The 22348-nt window shown below is 45.3% G+C and overlaps 1 protein-coding gene across 3 annotated transcripts in view; it reads right to left on the reverse strand.

The window, feature by feature from the left end:
• FRMD4B (FERM domain containing 4B) overlaps nt 1-22348 on the reverse strand; it is a 1720334-nt gene that overhangs the window by 184780 nt on the left and 1513206 nt on the right. For all 3 annotated transcript variants that reach the window (XM_069643814.1, XM_069643813.1, XM_069643812.1), the window contains one exon: nt 18828-18911. In XM_069643814.1, the coding sequence (XP_069499915.1) occupies nt 18828-18911 (84 nt within the window). The remainder of the gene's footprint in view (nt 1-18827; nt 18912-22348) is intronic.

A 22348-nucleotide genomic window follows, 5' to 3' on the forward strand; every position in this document is an offset into this window, starting at 1 on the left:
GCAAGGGCATCGCCCTCCTTGTCATCCTTTCAGGTTTCTTCGCTTTGCATCTCTGTTTAAACTGCTCTCCTGGATTAACTGCTTCCTTGTGTGGTTGGTCTTGCTCGAGGTGTGCTTTCGTGCTCCGCCTTTTACCCCTGTGGGGAAGGTAAAGGGCCATCAGGTGTGCATGGTTATTGTCAATTGCCTTACTCTGCCAGACCCAGGTGTTGGGACATGTCAGGTAAACGGCTTTGTTGCTAGTCCGTTGTTTGTTACAGTGAAAGAAAGTGTCTGTGTGGGAAAGGTGGGGGGGCAGAGCTTCCAAATATCCTACCGGATAGGATGGGAAAAGGTGTTACAGGGAAGGGGATACTGCTGCTCAACCCTCTGTGTCCCACTACCACTCCCCGAAGATCCCTCGTTAGGTGATCCTCCCACGCTGGTCCACCCCCAGGAACTGGATCCAATAGCGATGCCCGTGTCCTGGACACCTGGATGACAAATCTCCGGGTGAGACCCCTTCAGGTTTCTCACAGCTGCCTCAAAGTGGGAGGGATTTATCCCTCCCTAGCCCAAGCCGCCCATGGGCAGTACACGTAATACGTACTTACAAAAGACACACACTACATTCACACAATGTAACAAACAACACATCAAAATTTCCCATGCACATCACCAAAAGAGGAATTTCCTAAGGCACACTGCACATCCCACAATGGGACTCATTTTGCTCATAAATGTAATTTGATAGCAGGGAGCTATTACATTTGCACTGCAAAGTAAACGGCTCACCAATGCCACATTTTCTTCATTTGCACGGCGAAGTGCAAAATTGCAGGGCAAAAGGTGGCGTAAACATGTGTATGCCGCCTTGTTCCTTGCACTTTGCCGTGCAAAGTGAGTAAACGCTGCCTGGAATGGGGGAGAGGAGGGGCGGAACTCAACTTGCGTTTCCACCACCTCCTCCCTCTCTCTCATACAAAGGCCCCAAAATTTGCACTGGCATTGATTTTCATCATGCCAGTGCAAATTTTACACTTTATGAGAGTCAAAAGTTACCAACAGGTGTGGCAGTATTGTCCCTGGACGCAGAGAAAGCATTTGATCGCATTGAATGGAATTACCTCTTAGCTACATTAGAAGGTTTTGGGATTGGTAAGAAACAAATTCATTGGATACAGCTACTAGACCAGACACCTACGGCGATGTGAATACAAAAGGTTTTTCTTCAGAAAGTTTCGAACTTGGAAGGGGCACAAGAGAAGGCTGTCCCGTATCCCCATTATTATTAGTCCTTGCTATGGAACCACTAGCTGTGAAAATTAGAAATGATCAAGAGATTCATGGAGTCTACTTTGGAGAGGTTTTACAAAATATTTGGCTGTATGCAGATGATATGTTGCTGATTGTACAACGTTTGGCTTCTTCAATCCCGCCAGTAATTAAACAAATTAATACTTTCCATGAACACTCAGGGTACAAAATTAATTAGCCAAAATTGGAAGCTATGCCGGCATCGGAAACATGCTCTGGCAGTCTGGTGGGCAGTTTTGGATTCAACGGGTGTCCAGAAGAAATGCGATAAATTTGCAAAATATAATGGCCAAAACAAAAGAAGATCTGTGTAGATGGAAAGAATTGAGACTGAGTCTTTGGGGCAAGGTGAGCACAATTAAGATGACTACAGCACCGCGTATTAATTTCATCCTGGGAATGATCTCTGTGATGGCTCGAAAGACAGATATGAAGAAAATAGTGTGTATGATACAGTCATTCTTGTGGGATGGAAAACAACCCCATCTAAAGTTGTGGAAGCTGCAACTATCAACCAGGGAAGGTGGTCTGGGAGTTCCAGATTTTGAGTTGTATTACCTGGCCTTTACAGCAAGACACCTGTTTCCGTTCATTGAGGATTCAGATGACATTAGACGCGGGCCGAAACAAATAAGTGTACACCATTATCCCCTAAGGCAAAGATGCCATTGATTGCTGTACATTTGCTCCAATGAAATACTTGAGGGAGCATTGGCAAGGTCTAGCAAAGTTGACAGAAGAAGATGTGCACTGTAAAAAGGAAACTTCTTTGTGGCTGAATAAAGAAATAATGATAGGTGGGAAAATGCTATTTTGGCCAAATTCAGTTTTTGAGTAATATCCACTGGCTAGGAGACCTGTTTGAAAACAATAAGTGTAAGTCTTTTAAATGACTGAATGGGGCCAGGTAGACTGCACATATGCTGAATATTGAAAATTGAAAAGGGCTATTTGTGCAAGAATTCCAAAGGAAGGAAGGGGTTGGGCTGATTATTTGAAGGAATTCAGAGCGAAGTGTAACATTGCTTCAAGAGTTTACAACATGCAGTTGATTGCAAAGATGTAAATGTGGGTCTACTGGAAAACTGATCAGAAATATTGGGTTCAGTGATAAGTGAAAATAGATGGGTCAATGTATGGAGGAACATTAAATTAACTTTACTAAACCTAGGAGAATGTGATAGGTAGATTAAAATATTGAACAGAGTATACTCGGCACCACATAAAAAAAGGGGCTTAATTAACTCAGAAATGTGTTTTGGCGATCCAAGCACAGGGTGGGTTCATTTGAACATATGATGTGGCAATGCAGTGGGTTGAGGGAATTTTGGAAAGGGGTCACATCAACTATGAACAATGTACTGCTGCTTGATATTGACTGAGATTTTTCAACAATTATAAAGGGAGAATAGGAAAAGGTTGCAGATTTGTCTTACCCATAGAGATATTGATTTTTTATGGCGTCTTTATTTGTGAAGAAGGTTATTTTGCGTGACTGGAAAAGTGATTTTATGCCCTCAACGTCAGCATGGTTGGAGGACTTGGTGTCATGATGCCTACCTCTAAGGAGCCAGGCCGGGCCCAGCAACCCCAGAGGCAGAAATCATTTTCCCCAGGGAAGTCTCAGCGGGCCCAAGTCGGGGCCCTTTGGACTCAGTCCTGGTGCCTTAGGCGCCAGGCTCATAGCGGACCCCAGTCCTGGCGCCTTAGGCACCAGGCTCATAGAAGAGGATATGTGTTTAAGTGCTTGGGTGCACACTTACCTGATGCAGAACTTGCGCTTCATCCAGGCCCTCTTGAGGCCTGAATGGGACTACTTAACCTGTAGGACTACTTCACCACCCGGGTGTGGTCGGGGAAGGATACATACCTGATTGGTGGAAGGATACATACCAGGAACTTCTTCCAAGGCTATTTAAACCCCACCCGAACAGCCACACATGCTTCGCGTTGTTCTGCACCTAGCAGCTGGACGCTCACTGTGTCAGCTCCTGCATCCTGACTTCAGCCACGCCTGCCAGCACCCTGGAACACCTGCAAGGGGAGAAAGGAAGAGAATAGGAGAAGAAAAGCCCTTACCTGCTAAATCTGCATCCCAGAGTCATTTCTCCAACGGCCCTGAAAAGGAAGACATCATTTTAAAGGCATATCGTTTCGATCGCTGCAGCGCTGCATTTTACTCACCTTTGCAAGGCGCTTCCATCTTCAGCAGTGATCTTCCGGATTCAGCTACGCCCCGGCGCCTAGAGGAAAAAAGACAAGAACAAAGGTGAGAGGGAGAAAAGGAATAAGGAAAGCTCAGTTTCCTTTTAAGTCTTACCTGTTGGATTATTCCCACTGCATTTCGGGTCCTGCCGCTTCCTGGCATCTCCGGACCCCGGCCCCAATGGGGAAAAAAGGACAAAGACATTGAATGAGCGAATGCAAAGACATTACCTGAGCGCTCATCCAGAACTGTTTCATTTCGGGTCGGCGCCATATCTCCGGCACTCCGAACCCCGGCCCCTAAGGGGAAAAAGACATAAGCATTAGCGCTTGCTGCAATTAGACAACGAACATTATTATTAAGCTTGAACTTTTGAACAGAACTTTTACAGCGCCTTACCTGAACAGTCAAGCTTACCTGAACTCCCATCAATCCTCAATCCAGTGAAGTAACTGGGTTTCAACGCGCCCCTGCATCAGAAGCAGGATGGAGAGCTCATCCTTCCAAACCCTAAGGTGAGGCTTCACGGGGCATCGTGGAGGAGGTATCGTGGAGGGTTGGAAGGGAGTGGGAGGCTTGAGCATTGTTCCACAGTTGGTAATACTCCCTTTTCACGCACAGGAGGGTATCCAACGAGCCAGGGAAGCCAGAATAGAGGGGCCCTTCCTGTCCATCTTCAGAGTTCTGCGCCTTTGATGCCGCGCCTCCGTGGGAACCAGGTGAGCGTTACAGAACGCGAAGCCTTACCACAATTTCCCACCTGGGCACTATGGAGACTTCCGAGACAGATCAGCTGGCCCATCTTTTAGGGGAATTACGGGCAGAAGTGCACTCAGTTCGCCAGGAGACCAATGCTCTCAGAAGGGAACTAATCCTATCCAAGGAAAGAACTGATGATCTGGCCAAAAGGTTATTGCAGGGCCAGGCAGAGCACACTCCTTTACCTGTTTCCAGAGATATTTCTACAACAATGGGTTTGAATAACCCGGTACAAATCAATCTACCTGGACACATGCCTTTGGCCCCGCCGGAACGTTTTGCGGGGGATCCCAAGAAATATGCCGTTTTTATGAACCAATGCCGTTTACACTTTTTATGCAGGCCCGGGGCCTTCCCCAACGACCAGACCAAAGTAGCCTTTGTACTATCTTACCTCAGTGGCTGTGCTGCCGATTGGTCTATTCCATTGGTAAATCAGGATGATCCCATTCTCCGGGATTTCCAGGGCTTCCAGGCCAGCATGGAAAGATTGTTCGCTCGACACTCGCAGGGACAGGCCCTTGACAACGAACTGCTATCCTTACGACAAGGTAATCAGGATCTTTTGTCCTATATCGCCACCTTTAATAGACTAGTTGTGGAAACCGGATGGCCTGAAAATAAAAGGATCACATTGTTTCATCGAGGCCTGCGCGGAGAGCTTAAAGATGTTATAGCTCAGATAGTAGATCCACCCCAGGCCTGCGCAGACTACATAGACTTAGTGGTTCAACTTGATCACAGACTTCAAAATAGAAAAGCAGATCGGCTCAAGTATGAAACCAGAGTACCTATCAAGACCCACGTTAACTCCAAGAGTACTGACGTTTCCGAACCTATGCAAATTGGCAGTGTTAAAGGACCATTAACGCAGAAGGAACGAGAGAGAAGGCGACAAATGCAACTTTGTCTGTATTGCGGAACTTCCGGTCACTTTCTTCAAAGTTGTCCAGTTAAACCACCCAAGAAGGTGGTTGGAGCCACTGATAACGAGTTATTGACACCTGGTTCGGGAAACGACCTAGCCCGACAAGCGTAGGGGTCCGCTTGCCGAGCTTGAAAACAAACTCTTTGACCTCGCATTTTGTCATGCCAATGGTGCTTGTGAACCCAAAACAGCCTCAGCAGTTGCATGCTATAAAAGCATACATAGACAGTGGAGCTATTGGAAATTACATAGACCGTGAATTGGCTTCCAGGATTAAGCTTCCTCTCCGCCCGAAAGTAGCCCAAGATGTAATTACTACAGTTGATGGAACCGAAATAGCCTCAAGGCCTGTAACGCATTCCACAGTTGAAATCACTCTGGTGGGTCAGGACGGACATCGGGAAGCAATCGTGTTTGATGTGATCAAGGCCCCACAATTTCAAGTACTTCTTGGAATCCCTTGGTTAGAAACACATAATCCGAGAATAGACTGGCGAGCAAAGAAGATAACTTTTCCTGATTGTGAACCAACCTGTTACCCAAGGAATCCAGCTATGGGTCTAGCCTCTGTAACTTCCACCCCTGTACAGCTACCATCTGAATACTAAGAATTCCAAGACGTTTTTCAGAAAGAGCAGGCTAACACCTTACCTCCCCATCGATCTTGCGATTGCCAAATCGACTTGGTACCCAATGCACAACTACCTTGTAGTAGGATTTATGCTCTTACTGAACCTGAGAACCTGCATTTGCGCCAGTATTTGGATCAATACCTGGCCAATGGTTTCATTCGCCCATCAAAGTCACCAGTCTCTTCCGCTTTGTTCTTCGTACCTAAAAAGGAAGGAGACCTTAGGGCCTGTATTGACTACCACGCCCTAAATCAGATAACGATTAAGAATCGTTACCCTTTGCCCCTGATACCTGAGCTTATCGACCAAGTAAAAGATGCTCGTGTGTACACCAAGCTAGATCTCCGAGGAGCTTACCACCTGGTACGTATAAAAGAGGGCGACGAGTGGAAGACTGCATTCCGCACCAAATTTGGGCTCTTCGAATATCAAGTACTGCCCTTCGGTTTGTGCAACGCACCTGCCGCCTTTCAGTACTTCATGAATGATGTTCTTCGGGAACTTATCGATGTTTGTGTCATCGTTTATATTGACGACATCCTGGTGTATTCCTCCTCAGAATCTGATCACAGAAACCATGTTAGGGCAGTTCTTGAGAAATTGCGCCAGCACAAATTATTTGCCAAGCTCGAAAAATGCGTTTTTCATACCACGGAAGTGGAGTTTCTCGGATTCATCCTGACACCTCAAGGAATCCGAATGGACTCGCGGAAAGTGGACACCATTCTCAAATGGCCATCTCCTAGCTCTGTGAAGGGAGTGCAAAGCATGCTTGGCTTTGCCAATTTCTATCGAAGGTTCATCCCGGAATTTTCTCGAACTGTTCAACCCATCACAGCTCTCCTAAAGAAAAACAAACGCTTTGAATGGACTTTTGAGGCTGAACAAGCCTTTCAGGACCTGAAAACCAAATTCACCTCTGCACCTGTATTGAAGCACCCGCGCCCAGATCTCCCTTACATCGTGGAAACCGATGCATCCAGTTCGGCCATGGGAGCTGTCCTGTCGCAAAGAGACCCAGAAACTAACCAACTACACCCTGTAGCCTTTTGGTCCAGAAAATTCTCTCCACCTGAACTCAATTACGCAATTACCGACAAAGAACTACTGGCTATTAAATCAGCTTTCAAGGCTTGGCGTCACTATCTTCTCGGTGCAAGACACACCATCACCGTAATTACGGACCACAGAAATTTGCAGTATTTAAAGACGGCCAAAGCTCAATCTTCGCGACAACTCCGATGGGCTTTATTCTTTGCGGAATTTGATTTTGTAATTACCAATCGCCCTGGCTGCAAGAATGGTAAGGCAGATGCCTTATCCCGGATAGGCATGGAAGAACCCAGTTCGAGTTTAGAACCTGTGCCAATCATACCGGAACAAAAAATTCTGGGCTTGACTTCATTGCAAACCATTGAGGACATCCAAGCTCAAGTAAAACAGCTTTTTGACTCTTCTGCCTTACTGGAATGGAGTCAAAAGGGTCCTCACTACACCATTAAGGATGATTTACCCTACTTCCAAGAGCGGTTATTTCTGCCAAGTAAAGAATTGCAGGAACTTGTCATTACCCGTCATCATGAATCATTAATGGAAGGACACCCCGGTATCGCGAAAACAGAAGAAAAGATCAAACGCCACTTCTGGTGGCCTTCTTGGAGAAAAGACATAAAGTCATTTGTGTTGTCTTGCGGAATCTGTGCCCAAAATAAGAGTCAAAAGAAAAGGCCAGCCGGCCTACTTCAACCTTTGGACATTCCACCAGCACCTTGGCACACCTTGTCAATGGACTTTATAACTGACCTGCCTCCTTGTGGTGGTTACAACACGATTCTCGTAATAGTGGATCTATTCTCCAAAATGGCCCATTTTATCCCTTTAAAAGGATTGCCGTCAGCTTCCACCTTGGCGAAGGAATTTATGGAAAATATAGTGCGGTTACATGGTTTCCCTTCCATATTAGTCTCAGACCGTGGAAGTCAATTTATCTCCCACTTTTGGAAGAAATGTTGGCAACTAGCACAAATAGACGTGCGGTTATCCACCAGCCACCACCCCCAGACCGACGGACAAACCGAGAGAACCAATCAGACCCTCGAGCAATATCTGCGGTGCATGTTACACCAATCCGAGTTGAATTGGAAGGACATCCTTTGGATTGCAGAATATGCATACAACAATTCAGTGCATTCTGGAACCGGACAGACTCCTTTTTATACCCTGTATGGTCACCATCCTCGGACCTCTGACCTAGATCCACCTCTGACCCTGGAGATGCCTGCAGTAAATCACCTACATTCCACAATAACCCAAGCCTTCAAAGAAGCTACAACCCACTTACAGCAAGCCAAGAAAAAGTATAAAGAAAACGCTGATTTGCACCGAAGTAAAACTCCTCCTTACCAAGTAGGAGATCAGGTATGGCTAGCAACTAAACATCTACCCCTCAAAGGTCAGCGAACTTTTAATCCCAGATTCATTGGGCCTTACCCCATCAAAGCTATTATCAACCCAGTGGCCTTTAAACTCGATTTACCATCCAACATGCGGATTCATCCCGTTTTTCACGCATCTCTTCTAAAACCAGTACAACCTGGAACCAGACTGTCTGAGCCCCCAGGCCCTGTCCAAATTGATGGAGAATTAGAATTCGAAGTGAAAGACATTTTAGATTCCAAGATAGTTAAGTCGAAACTCTTCTATCTTGTTGATTGGAAAGGATATGGACCTCAGGAAAGATCTTGGGAACCCAGTAACTATGTTCACGCACCACGATTAATTCAAAGATTCCATCAAAGATTCCCGCACAAACCAAACCCCCCGGAGGAAAAGACCTTGGGAGGGGCCTTGAGGGGGGGTACTGTCATGATGCCTACCTCTAAGGAGCCAGGCCGGGCCCAGCAACCCCAGAGGCAGACATCATTTTCCCCAGGGAAGTCTCAGCGGGCCCAAGTCGGGGCCCTTTGGACTCAGTCCTGGCGCCTTAGGCGCCAGGCTCATAGCGGACCCCAGTCCTGGCGCCTTAGGCGCCAGGCTCATAGAAGAGGATATGTGTTTAAGTGCTTGGGTGCACACTTACCTGATGCAGACCTTGCTGCTTCATCCAGGCCCTCTTGAGGCCTGAATGGGACTACTTAACCTGTAGGACTACTTCACCACCCGGGTGTGGTCGGGGAAGGATACATACCTGATTGGTGGAAGGATACATACCAGGAACTTCTTCCAAGGCTATTTAAACCCCACCCGAACAGCCACACATGCTTCGCGTTGTTCTGCACCTAGCAGCTGGACGCTCACCGTGTCAGCTCCTGCATCCTGACTTCAGCCACGCCTGCCAGCACCCTGGAACACCTGCAAGGGGAGAAAGGAAGAGAATAGGAGAAGAAAAGCCCTTACCTGCTAAATCTGCATCCCGGAGTCATTTCTCCAACGGCCCTGAAAAGGAAGACATCATTTTAAAGGCATTTCGTTTCGATCGCTGCAGCGCTGCATTTTACTCACCTTTGCAAGGCGCTTCCATCTTCAGCAGCGATCATCCGGATTCAGCTACGCCCCGGCGCCTAGAGGAAAAAAGACAAGAACAAAGGTGAGAGGGAGAAAAGGAATAAGGAAAGCTCAGTTTCCTTTTAAGTCTTACCTGTTGGATTATTCCCACTGCATTTCGGGTCCTGCCGCTTCCTGGCATCTCCGGACCCCAGCCCCAATGGGGAAAAAAGGACAAAGACATTGAATGAGCGAATGCAAAGACATTACCTGAGCGCTCATCCAGAACTGTTTCATTTCGGGTCGGCGCCATATCTCCGGCACTCCGAACCCCGGCCCCTAAGGGGAAAAAGACATAAGCATTAGCGCTTGCTGCAATTAGACAACAAACATTATTATTAAGCTTGAACTTTTGAACAGAACTTTTACAGCGCCTTACCTGAACAGTCAAGCTTACCTGAACTCCCATCAATCCTCAATCCAGTGAAGTAACTGGGTTTCAACGCGCCCCTGCATCAGAAGCAGGATGGAGAGCTCATCCTTCCAAACCCTAAGGTGAGGCTTCACGGGGAATCGTGGAGGAGGTATCGTGGAGGGTTGGAAGGGAGTGGGAGGCTTGAGCATTGTTCCACAGTTGGTAATACTCCCTTTTCACGCACAGGAGGGTATCCAACGAGCCAGGGAAGCCAGAATAGAGGGGCCCTTCCTGTCCATCTTCAGAGTTCTGCGCCTTCGACGCCGCACCTCCGTGGGAACCAGGTGAGCGTTACACTTGGAGAGAATGTCCCTAATCGAAGATATGTTAATGCACAGGGAAAAGAACGACAACCTTTATGTGGGCATTTGGGAAGGATTTCTGGATTTGTAAATGATCTGTTAAAGAGTCAAGATTATGTATGGTTTGACATTGTTGAAGACCGATATTGTACAGAAAACATGTGAAGGGGGGTTTGAAAGGTTGAGTTTAAATGTATGTTCTAAACCTGTTGTAATGTTTTCTATTGTCTGATTGGTACACAATACAAATGTGAATACAAAAGAACAACATAATAATAATAATTATTATTATTATTAACAACAAGAACTACCAAAAATATCAGTAAAGGAATGCATCAAACCCACATCCGCCAGTGCTTGGAATGCGATTTTGAAGTTGGGAATAGAATTATTTGTAGGGAGTAAAAAGTAATCACCACTTCCAATTAGGCTGTTTTTGTAGGTGAGTAAAGATATATGTAATTCTAAAACCATGTAATCCATGCTTCTAGCTAGTAATTCATGATGCATTTTATATTAATGTTTCCCTTCAGATTAGGCAGTAGCAATATTACAGCTCCTTCGCACTGCTCTGCTGTTACCAATTATCCAAACATATCAGTTGAGCTGTGAGGATGGAAGCAGAGGGCATGCGCATAAGTATCAGTTGTTTCCTATTCTTTTGTTGGGAGGATTTTTACTCCATATTTTTCTTTTTGTATTTGCCTGTTTTCAGGGAGTAATGGTTGCAGGTATGCTGCTTATTTGTAGGGCTGCATATACCTCTAAAAAGAAACTCTATGCCCAAAAACAGAAGAAGAGATACATCTGCAAATGTGAGAAGAAATGAACATGCTGTAACTGAGGATGATGAGAGCAAGTGACATCACTGCCAAACTGACATACGTAGATGCACTAGACATGAAGCATATATCCACTCACCATGAAGATACACAAACATTAGGTTAAACGTACATTTAGACATGAAGAATATTACTTGCATCATAAGACACTAGTAACATAATATAATCTATATAATCTATGAAACGCAAGACAAACAATACACATATAAAGCTAGCTAAACACAGAAATGTATTGGTAATGAGAGGCCATGTTGAATAAAATGGAAGGCGAAGCTGCATTAGAGCAAATGGGAATCATCGAAGAAGCCTCGAAGCTGCAAAGAGATTCAACTTACTGAATTAGCTGAAAGCACAGATCCCTGCAGGCCAGACAGTGGCTGCACACACCTCTCCAAAGTTACCTCGAAAAGGGAGGTTTGGATAGCTCCGAAAGAGAACAGAAGATAATAATTCCCAAGCATTAGGCATACTCTTCCTAGATTAGGTAAAAGAATAAACAGCCTTCAATGCGAATGTGTCTATTAATTAAAAACTTAATACAGAAAGAAGAGTAGCTCGAACAAGTTACCAGTGGCCAGAGAGGCACCTGTATTAATATGAGCTAAAATACTAATAAAAGCTGAGCAGAATAAATCAAAATGTGGTCTCCTCACATGTGACCTATAATTGGCAAACAGTGTCCATTCATTAAGCTCCAGACAGATAGACACCTGCCTCGACTCCCCATAGGTTCCTAGGGCGAGAGGTGCCAGACAAGTCCAAGTTCAAAGCTAGATACCCTAGTGTGTGGCCTAGGAAATCAGAGATGGTTTCCTATTTAACTGGAAAATGCAGTTCCATGATGCCGCTCCCCCTACCACTATCTTTGCTCCTTTGCTGATGACCTGCCAAATGCTCAGGGTTGGTAAAGCCAATGCCAACCAATCAAAACTTTCAAATGATGCCGTCTTGTAATTGTTGCATTAGCCAATTATTTGTTTCTAAAATGATGACTTTCTTACCTTTATCATTTTAGGGATAGTCCAAGATCGGGCCATCAGATTGTCCTTTCCAATGAAAAGACTAACCCTTACACATTGTGGATCTAGACAATTCCCCTAACCAATCCCTGTTTCCCATAGGTTTTTGTAACTAATATTGTAATGAGACGTCAATGATGACATATTTTTTGTTTTTAAACTGTTGCCATGCTTGCGAAGAACAGGAGCTTTGGAGACCTTGGTGTTTATAACTGTCACTGTTTTATATGGACTGTTAATAAAACAGGCCTTTGACATTTACCTTGACTATTTCCGTCATTGGGCATGGGACTTCCCGGCCTGTCTCTTACACTAGCACTGGGACTTTCCAGTGCCTGTTTACAAACAATACAAAGAAAAGTATCAACTGCTTAAGGGCTTCAATAGCACTGCTACGGATATAAGGGACAATGGAAAATAGAGAAAATAAATATGGCTACACCAATTAAAATGTGATATAAAAAGAAGATAATTTCAATTTAAAATACAAACCCAGAAATGCTTCCTGTGTCATTATTTAACAAATCACCATTCGAAAGAGGTCAACAATAACAAAATATTCAATTTAAGCCTCCCTTTCTCCTCAGTCGTAAATCACACATCTGAATGGCAGTGTGTGAAGGCAGCATGAAGCAGGACACAGACACCAGATTCAAAGTTCAAACAAAAATGTATTTATTAACTCAAATGTCAGGATGGTTGAAGGCCTAACCTGCCCTATCCTAAGTTGGAATTTCCCTACCTAAAGGTACTAAGGCAAGTCTGAGGCAAAAAGTTCAACTTAAATGTCTTTCTGTGTCCAAAACCTATATGTTCCATCGCAAATAAAGATAAACAATGTGTAGCGATGTCAGCGATAAAAGACATCATATTCCAAAGAAGGTTCTGAGCTTCTTCCAGCTCCTGTCCTACTTATCAGTTCCTCTTCCCCAAGTTCAAAATTGTTCCACAAAAGTCCCAGGATTCCCCTTCCCAAGTTCAAGACAGTTCCACAAAATCTTGGGGTTCCCTTCCCCAAGTTCAAGACAGTTCCACAAAATGTTGGGGTTCCCTTCCCCGAGTTCAAAACAGTTCCACTTGTACTTGTTTGCACTCTTTCAATATTCAAAAACAGCTCCAGGCCTCCTTTATACTCTTTCTGGTTTCTTAACAGTTCGACCAGATTGCTTTCTCCTGTTTCACTTCAGTAACCTCTTTGGCTTTCATAAGTGGGGTTCCCTGGTCTAGACGCAGTCATCAGACCAAACGGTCCACCCAGTACAGGTTGTGCAACCAGGAACCCTAGGCTCTCTAGCCCACACAGGTCCTTCTGTATTTGTACCTGTCTTGTGGTTCATATTCACTTGGCTTCTATTTGTCAGCCTCTTGGCTTTGCCACCTGTTCTCTCCTTTGGCAGTCTTTTGGCATTGCCAAAATGTATAGTCATATATAGGTCACTTTGTGGTGGTTTTGTTCCTTCACCACCTTACTTTCATGCTCTCTCGCAATCTTCCATACTTGCTTTCTTTTATGCTTCATACGACTCGTGTTTTGCTTTCAATATGCAATATTTGAATTTTGCACATACTTGTCATCAAGGCACATCTTTGCCAAAAGCCCTCCTTTACTTTGGGAATTCAATTGTTGTGATTTTTCACTCTGCCGCTTTCATATTATATTGTCCTTGTACTTCCCTCTCAACCTGTTACTTTCGGTTCATTTTCTGCAGACGTAGGCTTTCCCATTAATTCTGCATCTACTTAGGCTTTCTCACGCAGCCCCAGGATCGCCCCGGTTTGAGTGCCCTTACCACTACACTCGCTGGTCCCTGGTGTCTCCTACGGGCTGCTGTGCTCTTGATTTCAGCTCCGCCGACACACTTACTTTCATGTGCGAGCCCTGCTTGCATTTCACTTTTTATTCTCAAATCTCGCTGACAGCTCTGCTTTCGTGCCGCAGATGCTGTCGGTCACCTATCTTCTTTCTTCTGTGTTTGCAGCTCCGGCTGTGGACATCCAACAAATGAGGCTTCCCCGCCTGTGGCCTTCTTGTGCACCGCCTAGCCCGTGGCTCCACAGCTTCTTGGGGTCATCTGCCAGCATCCTGGCTCTCCTGCAGGGCCCACCACGGCCTCCTCGCACTCAGGAATCCCCACTGGTCTCTTTGCTGCTGGTCTCCTCCCCTTTTATACACCTACAACCGCTTGGCAGGTTTCAGATGTGAGTCCCAAATTGCAATTGCCTGACTACAGTTAGTGGAGTAGTTGTGACACGCCTGGCATTTACAATACTCTACAGGCCTCTTCCTCGTCTCAGTACTAGAGTGGTGAAATGGCTTAATAGTGTTCACTACACCTAGTCGCTCTCTTTCTCGTGCCAGTACCATAGTGGGTTGAATGAGGGGAAATTATTGAAAATAATTTACAGTAGCCCATGAAGGCTGAGGGAGGGTCAGGTTGATCTTCAGATGGGAAAGGGCGATACCATGTCTCACCCTCTTTCGGTGGCTTCTGGGTTTATGATATTTTCTGGTGTTTTCCTAGCAAGAGGGAAAGGGGTAACAATATCCCATAAATGCTTCTGGGATTATGGATTCTCCTAGAATGGGAAGGGAAAGTACTGCGTCTCCCTTTGAGACGTCCTCTCCCCAATCCCCAAGGCTCCTCCACCCAGGGGATCCCCCTCACTTCTCCACCCCTAGGGTCAGGATCCAAAATCAATGGCCTTCTCTGGCTACCTGAGAAGAGGACCCATGGGGAGTAAGTGTGAGGTCGCCCTGAGGTTTCTCAAAAGTGTTATAACACTTTTGTCAAATATTGAATAGTGATCATACATAAATGATGTTACTCCCACTGTACTTTGATCATTACTAATACATTTGAGCGATCAAAATTATATTGATACGAAAAGTTCTTAATTGAAAAGTAAAAATAAACTTCACACAAAATACTGCACCATACGCAAAGGACCTACACTGTAAGATACGTTCCCAGAAACATGGACAATAATTTTACTACACACATATCACTATTATGTCTGTGTCTTCACTAAAAAAGAAAATACCAAAATACAAAACAACATACCACTATGAAATCAAAAAGAAATATGCTAATAAATAAGCGAGAAACATGAAACGCAACAGAATCAAATAAACTGGATTCTTCTCGTACTAAACCGAGGTAAATCAACAATGTTACATTTCAAATAGACTTACAATTAAAAGTCACCAACTCTATTCCAGTTATAACACTCTACTGGTACAAACAAATGCAACCTCTCATACCTTTTGAGCATGTGCATGGATTGTCAGCACATCTGGCATGATTGATCTGATTGCGAGGAATCAGTTACTTGCCATATTTGAGTAAGATCCATACACAGGCTCAAATTGTATAAGGAAAAGCATTTTCATGTTTGTATTGAACTTTAACTATATGTTTGCCCCGTCGCAGCCAGTGTGCTTTGCAAGAGTCTATTTACTATCATCTGGGATGAGAGTGTGCTCTTGCAAAGGTTATCTAGGATTTGAAGGTCCTCAAATTGGCATACACTCCTGGGCAGCCTGCTTCCTGGATCCTTTGGGTGACCTGTTGAGGAAATGTAACCCTGTAGCTAACTCGGATACGAAATGTGTATGTGGGCCACCATACATTCAAGGAGGATTTCATCTGGTGCTGGGTAGAAAAGATGAAGGTTCTAGTAGAATCTCGAGCACATGGCTAAAATGCCAGGTGCATCTCCTGCATCACGGGAAGGCTTTTTATAGGATTTTGGAGAAGGGCTCAACCCAGATGGCTTGTCCTTCTGTACTAGAGACTATTTGGCTGAGGGCCTCCAAGGCACTTTAAGTATGTCAACAAATGTACTGATTTGAAATAATAAATTGGTTTCTTCACGATATTTGCATATCATCATTTATTATTGCCAAATAATGTATACAAATATTTAGCATAATCCCAGAGAAGTTACTTTTTATTAAAAGCAAGTACAGAAGGAGTGAGCTGTCATGGCTATTGGCATTGGACTTAAGAGATCATCTTTCTACTTTAGAAATCCACAACCGAGATACAGTGTGCTCCTCAGCGGATGCTGCCTAGCAACAGGATCTGAAAACCGCCAGGATATCTGGAACTGCCTCCCCTGCATAGAAGAATGCATGGCAGAGTGTTCAAGTGCCTTTACTGAAATGGTCCCAAACGTTAAGTACTTTTATTGGCGAGTACAAACAAGAGGAGATATAGTTGCAATGTTCCATAGCACCTGGTAACCCCCCACGCATGCAAAAACCTTCAGAAATATAGAGATCATGTTCGACACATCACTCGTGCTTGCAAACATTTGTGCGCTATTTTGAGAAATGCACTGCACCAGCTCTGCATGTTTAAAAACATAGTTCTCGTGCTGACCATAAAACACAAAGCGGATCTGGTTTATGCATTAGTAACGTCGCACATAAGCGTTTGTAAAAAAAAACAAATTGGCCATCCCAACAAATTATGGAAACAACTTTAGTTTGTTGAACATCGGGCCACAAGAATTTAAATGGGGCTAAAACCCAGGGACCACATGACACCCGATTTGGAGTCCCGATATCTGCACTTACAACGAGGGCACATTTCAAGATTTACAAGGCCACCAGGGCCAGAGGCTATGAATATCTCAGGCAACCAACACAGAATTAAGGACCTACCTAACATTTGCGATCTGCAGCAGACCGCAAAATGGCACCCGCTACTTTCTAATGGAAATGTTTTGGGGCAAGACCGCTATGCCTGGGGCAATGGAGCGAGCTAAATCCAACTGTGCTGCATCATGAAGACCACCTCCTTTACAGAAAGTCACTGAAAAGCACATTTTCCCGTCAAGCATTTGGGCACTGACATATGGAAGAATGGGTTTTGTGTGACCTTTGAGGTATGCAATCGCTGTATGTGCTGATACATCAAACATGGTTTTGTGCGCCCTTCCGCCTGTATTCCCCACTCACCTAGTGGCACCCTGGAGTGGCCTCTGTGTGCCCCTACGAACTTGCCAATCAATTAGAATGAAGCAGTTTCCCCGTTCTTCTTGTGTTCATAACTGAAAACATGCAACCTGGTTGGTACCAGCCCATCCTTCGTATTCGCAGCAATGTGAAACATGCATTAGATAAGCCACACGTTTTGTCTTTTAAATAGCCATTTAATAGTAATTTGCCAGATCTATACCATTTGCTGGCTACCTAAACTCCTCTGATGCCCAGGTACTTTCGTCGTTACTCTGGTACTCCCATCATATGACGGCAACGTATTTCATGTGCTAGCTAATGCCATTAAATGCCCAGGTACTCAATCCATTCCCGGGGAGTGCCATCAAATTCCAGATGATGAAACTACTGGCCCAGTACTGAAAGAACTGTATGCAAAGTGACACATGGCTTCATGGCCGCGGAGCATCTTCCCCTTCTTACGCCGTAAGGGCAGACCTTATTTCCATGCCTCGGAGGCAACCACAGCACAGCATTCCATAAGGCACATATAGGTTTGCAAAAACACTATTGAGCATGCAAGGGTGTATGCACAGCACAGAAAACCCACTTGATTTCCTCAGCCCTCTACCACGTGCGTGACGACAGCTGGTGGACACAGCACCATTCATTCAAAACTCTTGGAAGATCCAAGCATTTGACTTTTCCTCCTGGGGGAGACATAACCAGTCCCCTGCCCCAGCCATCTGCCCCCAGCTCCTTCTGATACTGGGCAGCCCTCGGGTACCCTGAGCCCTCTTTATTTCGCATTGCAGCTCGGAAGTACTTCTCAGTATAAATCTAGATTTCACTGCACTTGGCAGAGGATATCTGTTCCTTCAATCTCCATGTGTGCGAGACCCCCGCCTCTTGGTTCTGGGCTACAAATGCTGATATTATGGGTTTGATCCTGGAGGGAAGGGGGCCTTAAAGGCGACGGGCAGAAACAGTGCGCGGCCCATCTGGCAGGAGCAGCGCAAAAGAAGATCGATAAGGCACAGAAAGAGGAAAGACGGGTGAAAAAAGAGGGAAGAGGTCCAGAAAGATGAAAAGAGAGGATCTGAAAAAAGATACAGAGAAGGAGAGGAAGATGAAAGGAACAATAGGAGCTGGTTTGGGAAAGAGGGATATACAAAGACACAATAGATGGGAGAGGGGAAGAATAGAGGAGATGCAGGTTATTGCGGGAAGCAAACAAATGCATGTGAAGGGGAGAAACAGATAGGTCTATTGTAAAGGAATAAAGGAGAAAAACAGAATGTGAGCAAATTGAAGAGCGATAAGAAACAATAGATCAAGAAACAAAGATGGCAAGAAGTGAAAACATTTGTAAGAAAACGCACAAAAGGAAACATTTGTGGGGACAGTATGAAAAAACAAGTTAGGAAGAGACTGGTATAAAAGATCAAGAAATCGAGGTAAAGAAATTCAAAGACATGAGCATGAAAGACAGAAATAAACACATGACTGGGAAAGAAAGGACGTTAGCAAATTAGGGAAAGAAAGCGAGAAAGATAGACCGGAAAATGAACAGGAAGAGAAGTGGACAACAAGCAAAACAGAAAAAGACCGAGATAACAAACACGACCAGAAAGAAAACACCAAAACCGGATTTTCTCCTCTAAATAGAAAAGACTGCTGAGTTGCTGTTCACTGGTAATGTTAATGAAATGCCCCGTAGCTCAATTGCATGCGTCTAAAATACAGTCTTTATTTTAATCAAAATGTTGGAAGCAAGTGTTTGCTCAAAATATATATTCAGCACAGCCTCCATTCAAAGATGGAGTAAATCAGGTGAAACCATGTAGACGATTTTGCAGATCAATAATACATTGATTTGAGAGGAATCAATTCAGCTCCCAGTTTCTATGCAAGCATTAGTGCTCCTCTTGGACACCTACCAGTACGCAAGGGAGGGGTGCTCCTGCAGTGTTCGGGTTGGAAGGGCCGGCAGCGACTTCAAATCGTTTCTTGTTTTTTCATCACTGCAGGTAAGAACAGTAAAGATCAACATATTTTCAGGCACCCTTCACATAACTCTTCAAAAGTAAAAAAACATGACCTAGGCACAGCTTGCAAAGGCCTTGGTCCCTTGTACTGTGTTACTGCCGCCATGGAAACATCTTCACAGCACCCTTCTGGTATGACAATACTTTACAAATAAGAGCCATGTGCACCACTCGGTCTTCTACTGGAGCTGGGACTGTGGGGCCAAGCAAACAAAGAAGACTGGTGTTTGCTGAAGCAGCCATGACAAGCTTAAGCCTAATATATACCCTGAAGGCGTTCCACACATGCAGGTCAAGGCCGAGAACTTGGTGGGCTTGCAGACAGTGCACCGCAACACAGGTAATGGAAGTTCAAAGGACTGGGATCAGGTGTCGCGTCAAAATGGCCGCCTCTGGAGGGGTGACAAGAAGAGGCTCCTCACTAACCTTCATATGCAATATTATCTACGGAACACGAAGACCCGGCGCGTCCTCGCAAGCCGTGGAGGTGAGGGATCAGTGTTTGCGGCCCCAACGTGAGCAGGACTGTGTCACTCACGCTCGAACGGCGGATAGTGTTTCTAGCCTTTGGCCATCACGTTCTGGGTGTCCATTTCCAGAAACAATGGCATCAGAACCTCTCGTTCTTCACCATGCCCTGATCAATGAACATGAACAAAATTCCAAAGTGCGATAGCACTTGAATTTCGCATGCGTGGTAATTGTGACTTTGAATTCAAGAGTTTGGTTGTAACTTTCCAAAGAGGTTGCTAGTTCTATTGGCACATTATGATTTTCCAAACCTATAGGAGTTTGACTTCACGCCTACACATGCACAAACATGCACAATCCTGTTTGCAGTTCAGAGGCAGTGATCTGCTGTATGTTCCATCCACATGTTTATACTCTCAACATCTGCCGCAGGATAACTCCCACTTGCTTTCTTACTAAGGCCCCGCGTGGATCCCACACTCTGCGGCAGCATTCGTCGCACAAACAACCCTTCCCGCTAACCCATTACAGTACCCGTTGTGGACATGGGGTTCCAAGAACTGAGTTGAGTGCTTCCAAAAGATGAATGAAAACAATGATTTTGAGGTGTGGGGCGAGAGGAAGTCCAGCAGTTGGGGGTTACAGATTTTAGGAGTTTTTTGGGAGGAATGTTGCTGAAGTGTTAGTTGCCCTGTGCTTGTCATTGTTACCAGGCACAGGATGCTATTACTGAGCTGGGTGCGTGTGTGCGTGTATACCCATTGACATCGCACCATCCTCACTGTTGTCCTTGTTTTAATCATGTGGTTTTGAAGCTAGACTCTGCTGTGGAGGGGAGTGAAAATAAAAATAATATACTGCCGTGATATGATCAGTGTCCTGTACGGATGAGTTCAGGTGGGCTACTCGGAGCGGCACCACTTTTAGAGGGAAAGGGTGCTTTTGGGGTGTCCCATGAGTAGGGCCTCACAGAAGTTGACCCCTGCCTGTCCTACTTTTGCTCTTATGATTATTCCCGTCAACCCCTAGATGACACAGGCACTAATAGCTCGTCTCTGCTGAGAACCATGTGTCCCCTAACACTTATTCCAACTGCCTTTCCCTTCACAAACCCAGCCGACACCGGCTCCATAACGCCCATCACCTAGAACCCTATCCTACTCTCCTAAAATCATCCCTAGCTTGAGAGTATTACCATGAGGGACCTCGCATAGTCCTGTCGTGTTATACCAACACCTCGTCTTATATGCACGGTTTCATGTCATTCTGCACTGCTAGATGGTCAATTGAATAACATTGCATGCTGAAACAACTCTCTATGGTGGTCATTGCAAGTATGCCAGTCCGGTAACAACGGTGCGGTAAGCTAACTGCACCGTTGCTACCGGACCGGCATACTGTGAGTTCTCCGAGCGGGTGCATTTCAGCCCGCCAGGTCTGACCTGCGGGCAGAATGGCACCTGCCCGCAGGCCTTGACGGAGGCACCGGCACCATTCATTAATGGTTCCGGTGCATCCCTGCTCCTCATTCTCATTGCTGGGCGCCTGAAAAAAATGGCTCCGGCGGCAGCAGTGCCGAATTTATGGGCACGGCTACTGTCCAACTCATAATGAGGCCCTATTTCTGACTACATCTTTTGTGGAGTTTAGGTTTTACATGCGTTTGTGTGGACACACACACACACACACACACACACACTCTCTCTCGCTATCTCTCTCTCTCTCTCTCTCTCTCTCTCTCTCTCTCTCTCATTTAAATAGGCCAACAGCTACATTAGGAGCATGCAGGTTAATATCCATGCTGATGACATATTCACAAAAGTCAAAATGTCATAAAATATTAAGGATATGTCTTAAACAGCATGCGGTGGTCAAATACCGACTTTAATATTGTAACGCTATCAAGAAAGGGTGAATGGTCATGATAAGCCACAAATAAAAAGCCTGGGAAACACCTTACACTCGATGATATGATAAGTCATGTATAACATGCCTGTACACAAGTGTTTCTAGGCGCTATAACATATTGTTAGTGCCATAGTATTACTGGTAAAGTATTCCCACATAATGACTTTCTAGGCAATCGCCCTCAGTTCATTTAAGTGGCTACTTAAATTTAAGTGGCTACGCGTGTGTGTGTGTGTGTGATGTAGTTATAGACGTCCATTACTCAGGGTCGTTTATGAAAAGCCACGCCGACAGGTGTATATAGGCACCCACAGATATAATGAAATAAATGAGCTATAAGAGGTCCATGATTAGACAGAATGCTGACATTCCCAAAGATAGGCTCCCGACTGCCTGCTCCCTGAAGGAAAGGCAAGGCCCTGTAAGTGGGCGCAGCCTGGTTAATCAGGGCCCCATCTGCCGTCCCTGACTCTGCTGCTGGAGTAATGGGTCCCCGGAGCCCCCATGCACTTTGAAGATGCGCGCTGGCCCTTGCCCTGCGTCATGTGGCTGGCAGATAGGGCGGGTGGAGATTGGAAGTTGTCCCAGCAGGTGGGCTGCCTCAATGCCAAGCCTCTTCCCTCCCTGAAACGCAACCGTGTACTGCTCTTTCCCACCACCCCACAGGAATCCCCATTGAAGCAGGCACATAAAGACTTGAGACACGATGCAAAGAGTGGAAAATGCTGGCCGTGTGGGCGACTTCTGTGCTAATTGTCATGAGCCCGGAAGTGGCCTAGTGGGGGGAAGAAATAGTGAGCAGGCAGGTGTGTGTAGCAAATGACCATTGCCTACCCATCCGTGGCATGCATGTAGTAACAGACCCAAAAAACGAGGTCAGGTGGGAAAACAAAGGCCGTAAGCTTTATTACACCAAACAAAATACTCATCATAAAAAACACTGCTCATGACCAACGTGATAAATGCTTTTGGGGAACATGGGATCAGGTGAGCAGGGGCCCTGCTCCATTGTAGGGCCAACTCGAGGCTCACCC

Source organism: Ambystoma mexicanum, chromosome 2p (genome assembly GCF_040938575.1).
Source record: "Ambystoma mexicanum isolate Mex_15411 chromosome 2p, UKY_AmexF1_1, whole genome shotgun sequence".
Taxonomy (NCBI): Eukaryota; Metazoa; Chordata; class Amphibia; order Caudata; family Ambystomatidae; genus Ambystoma; species Ambystoma mexicanum.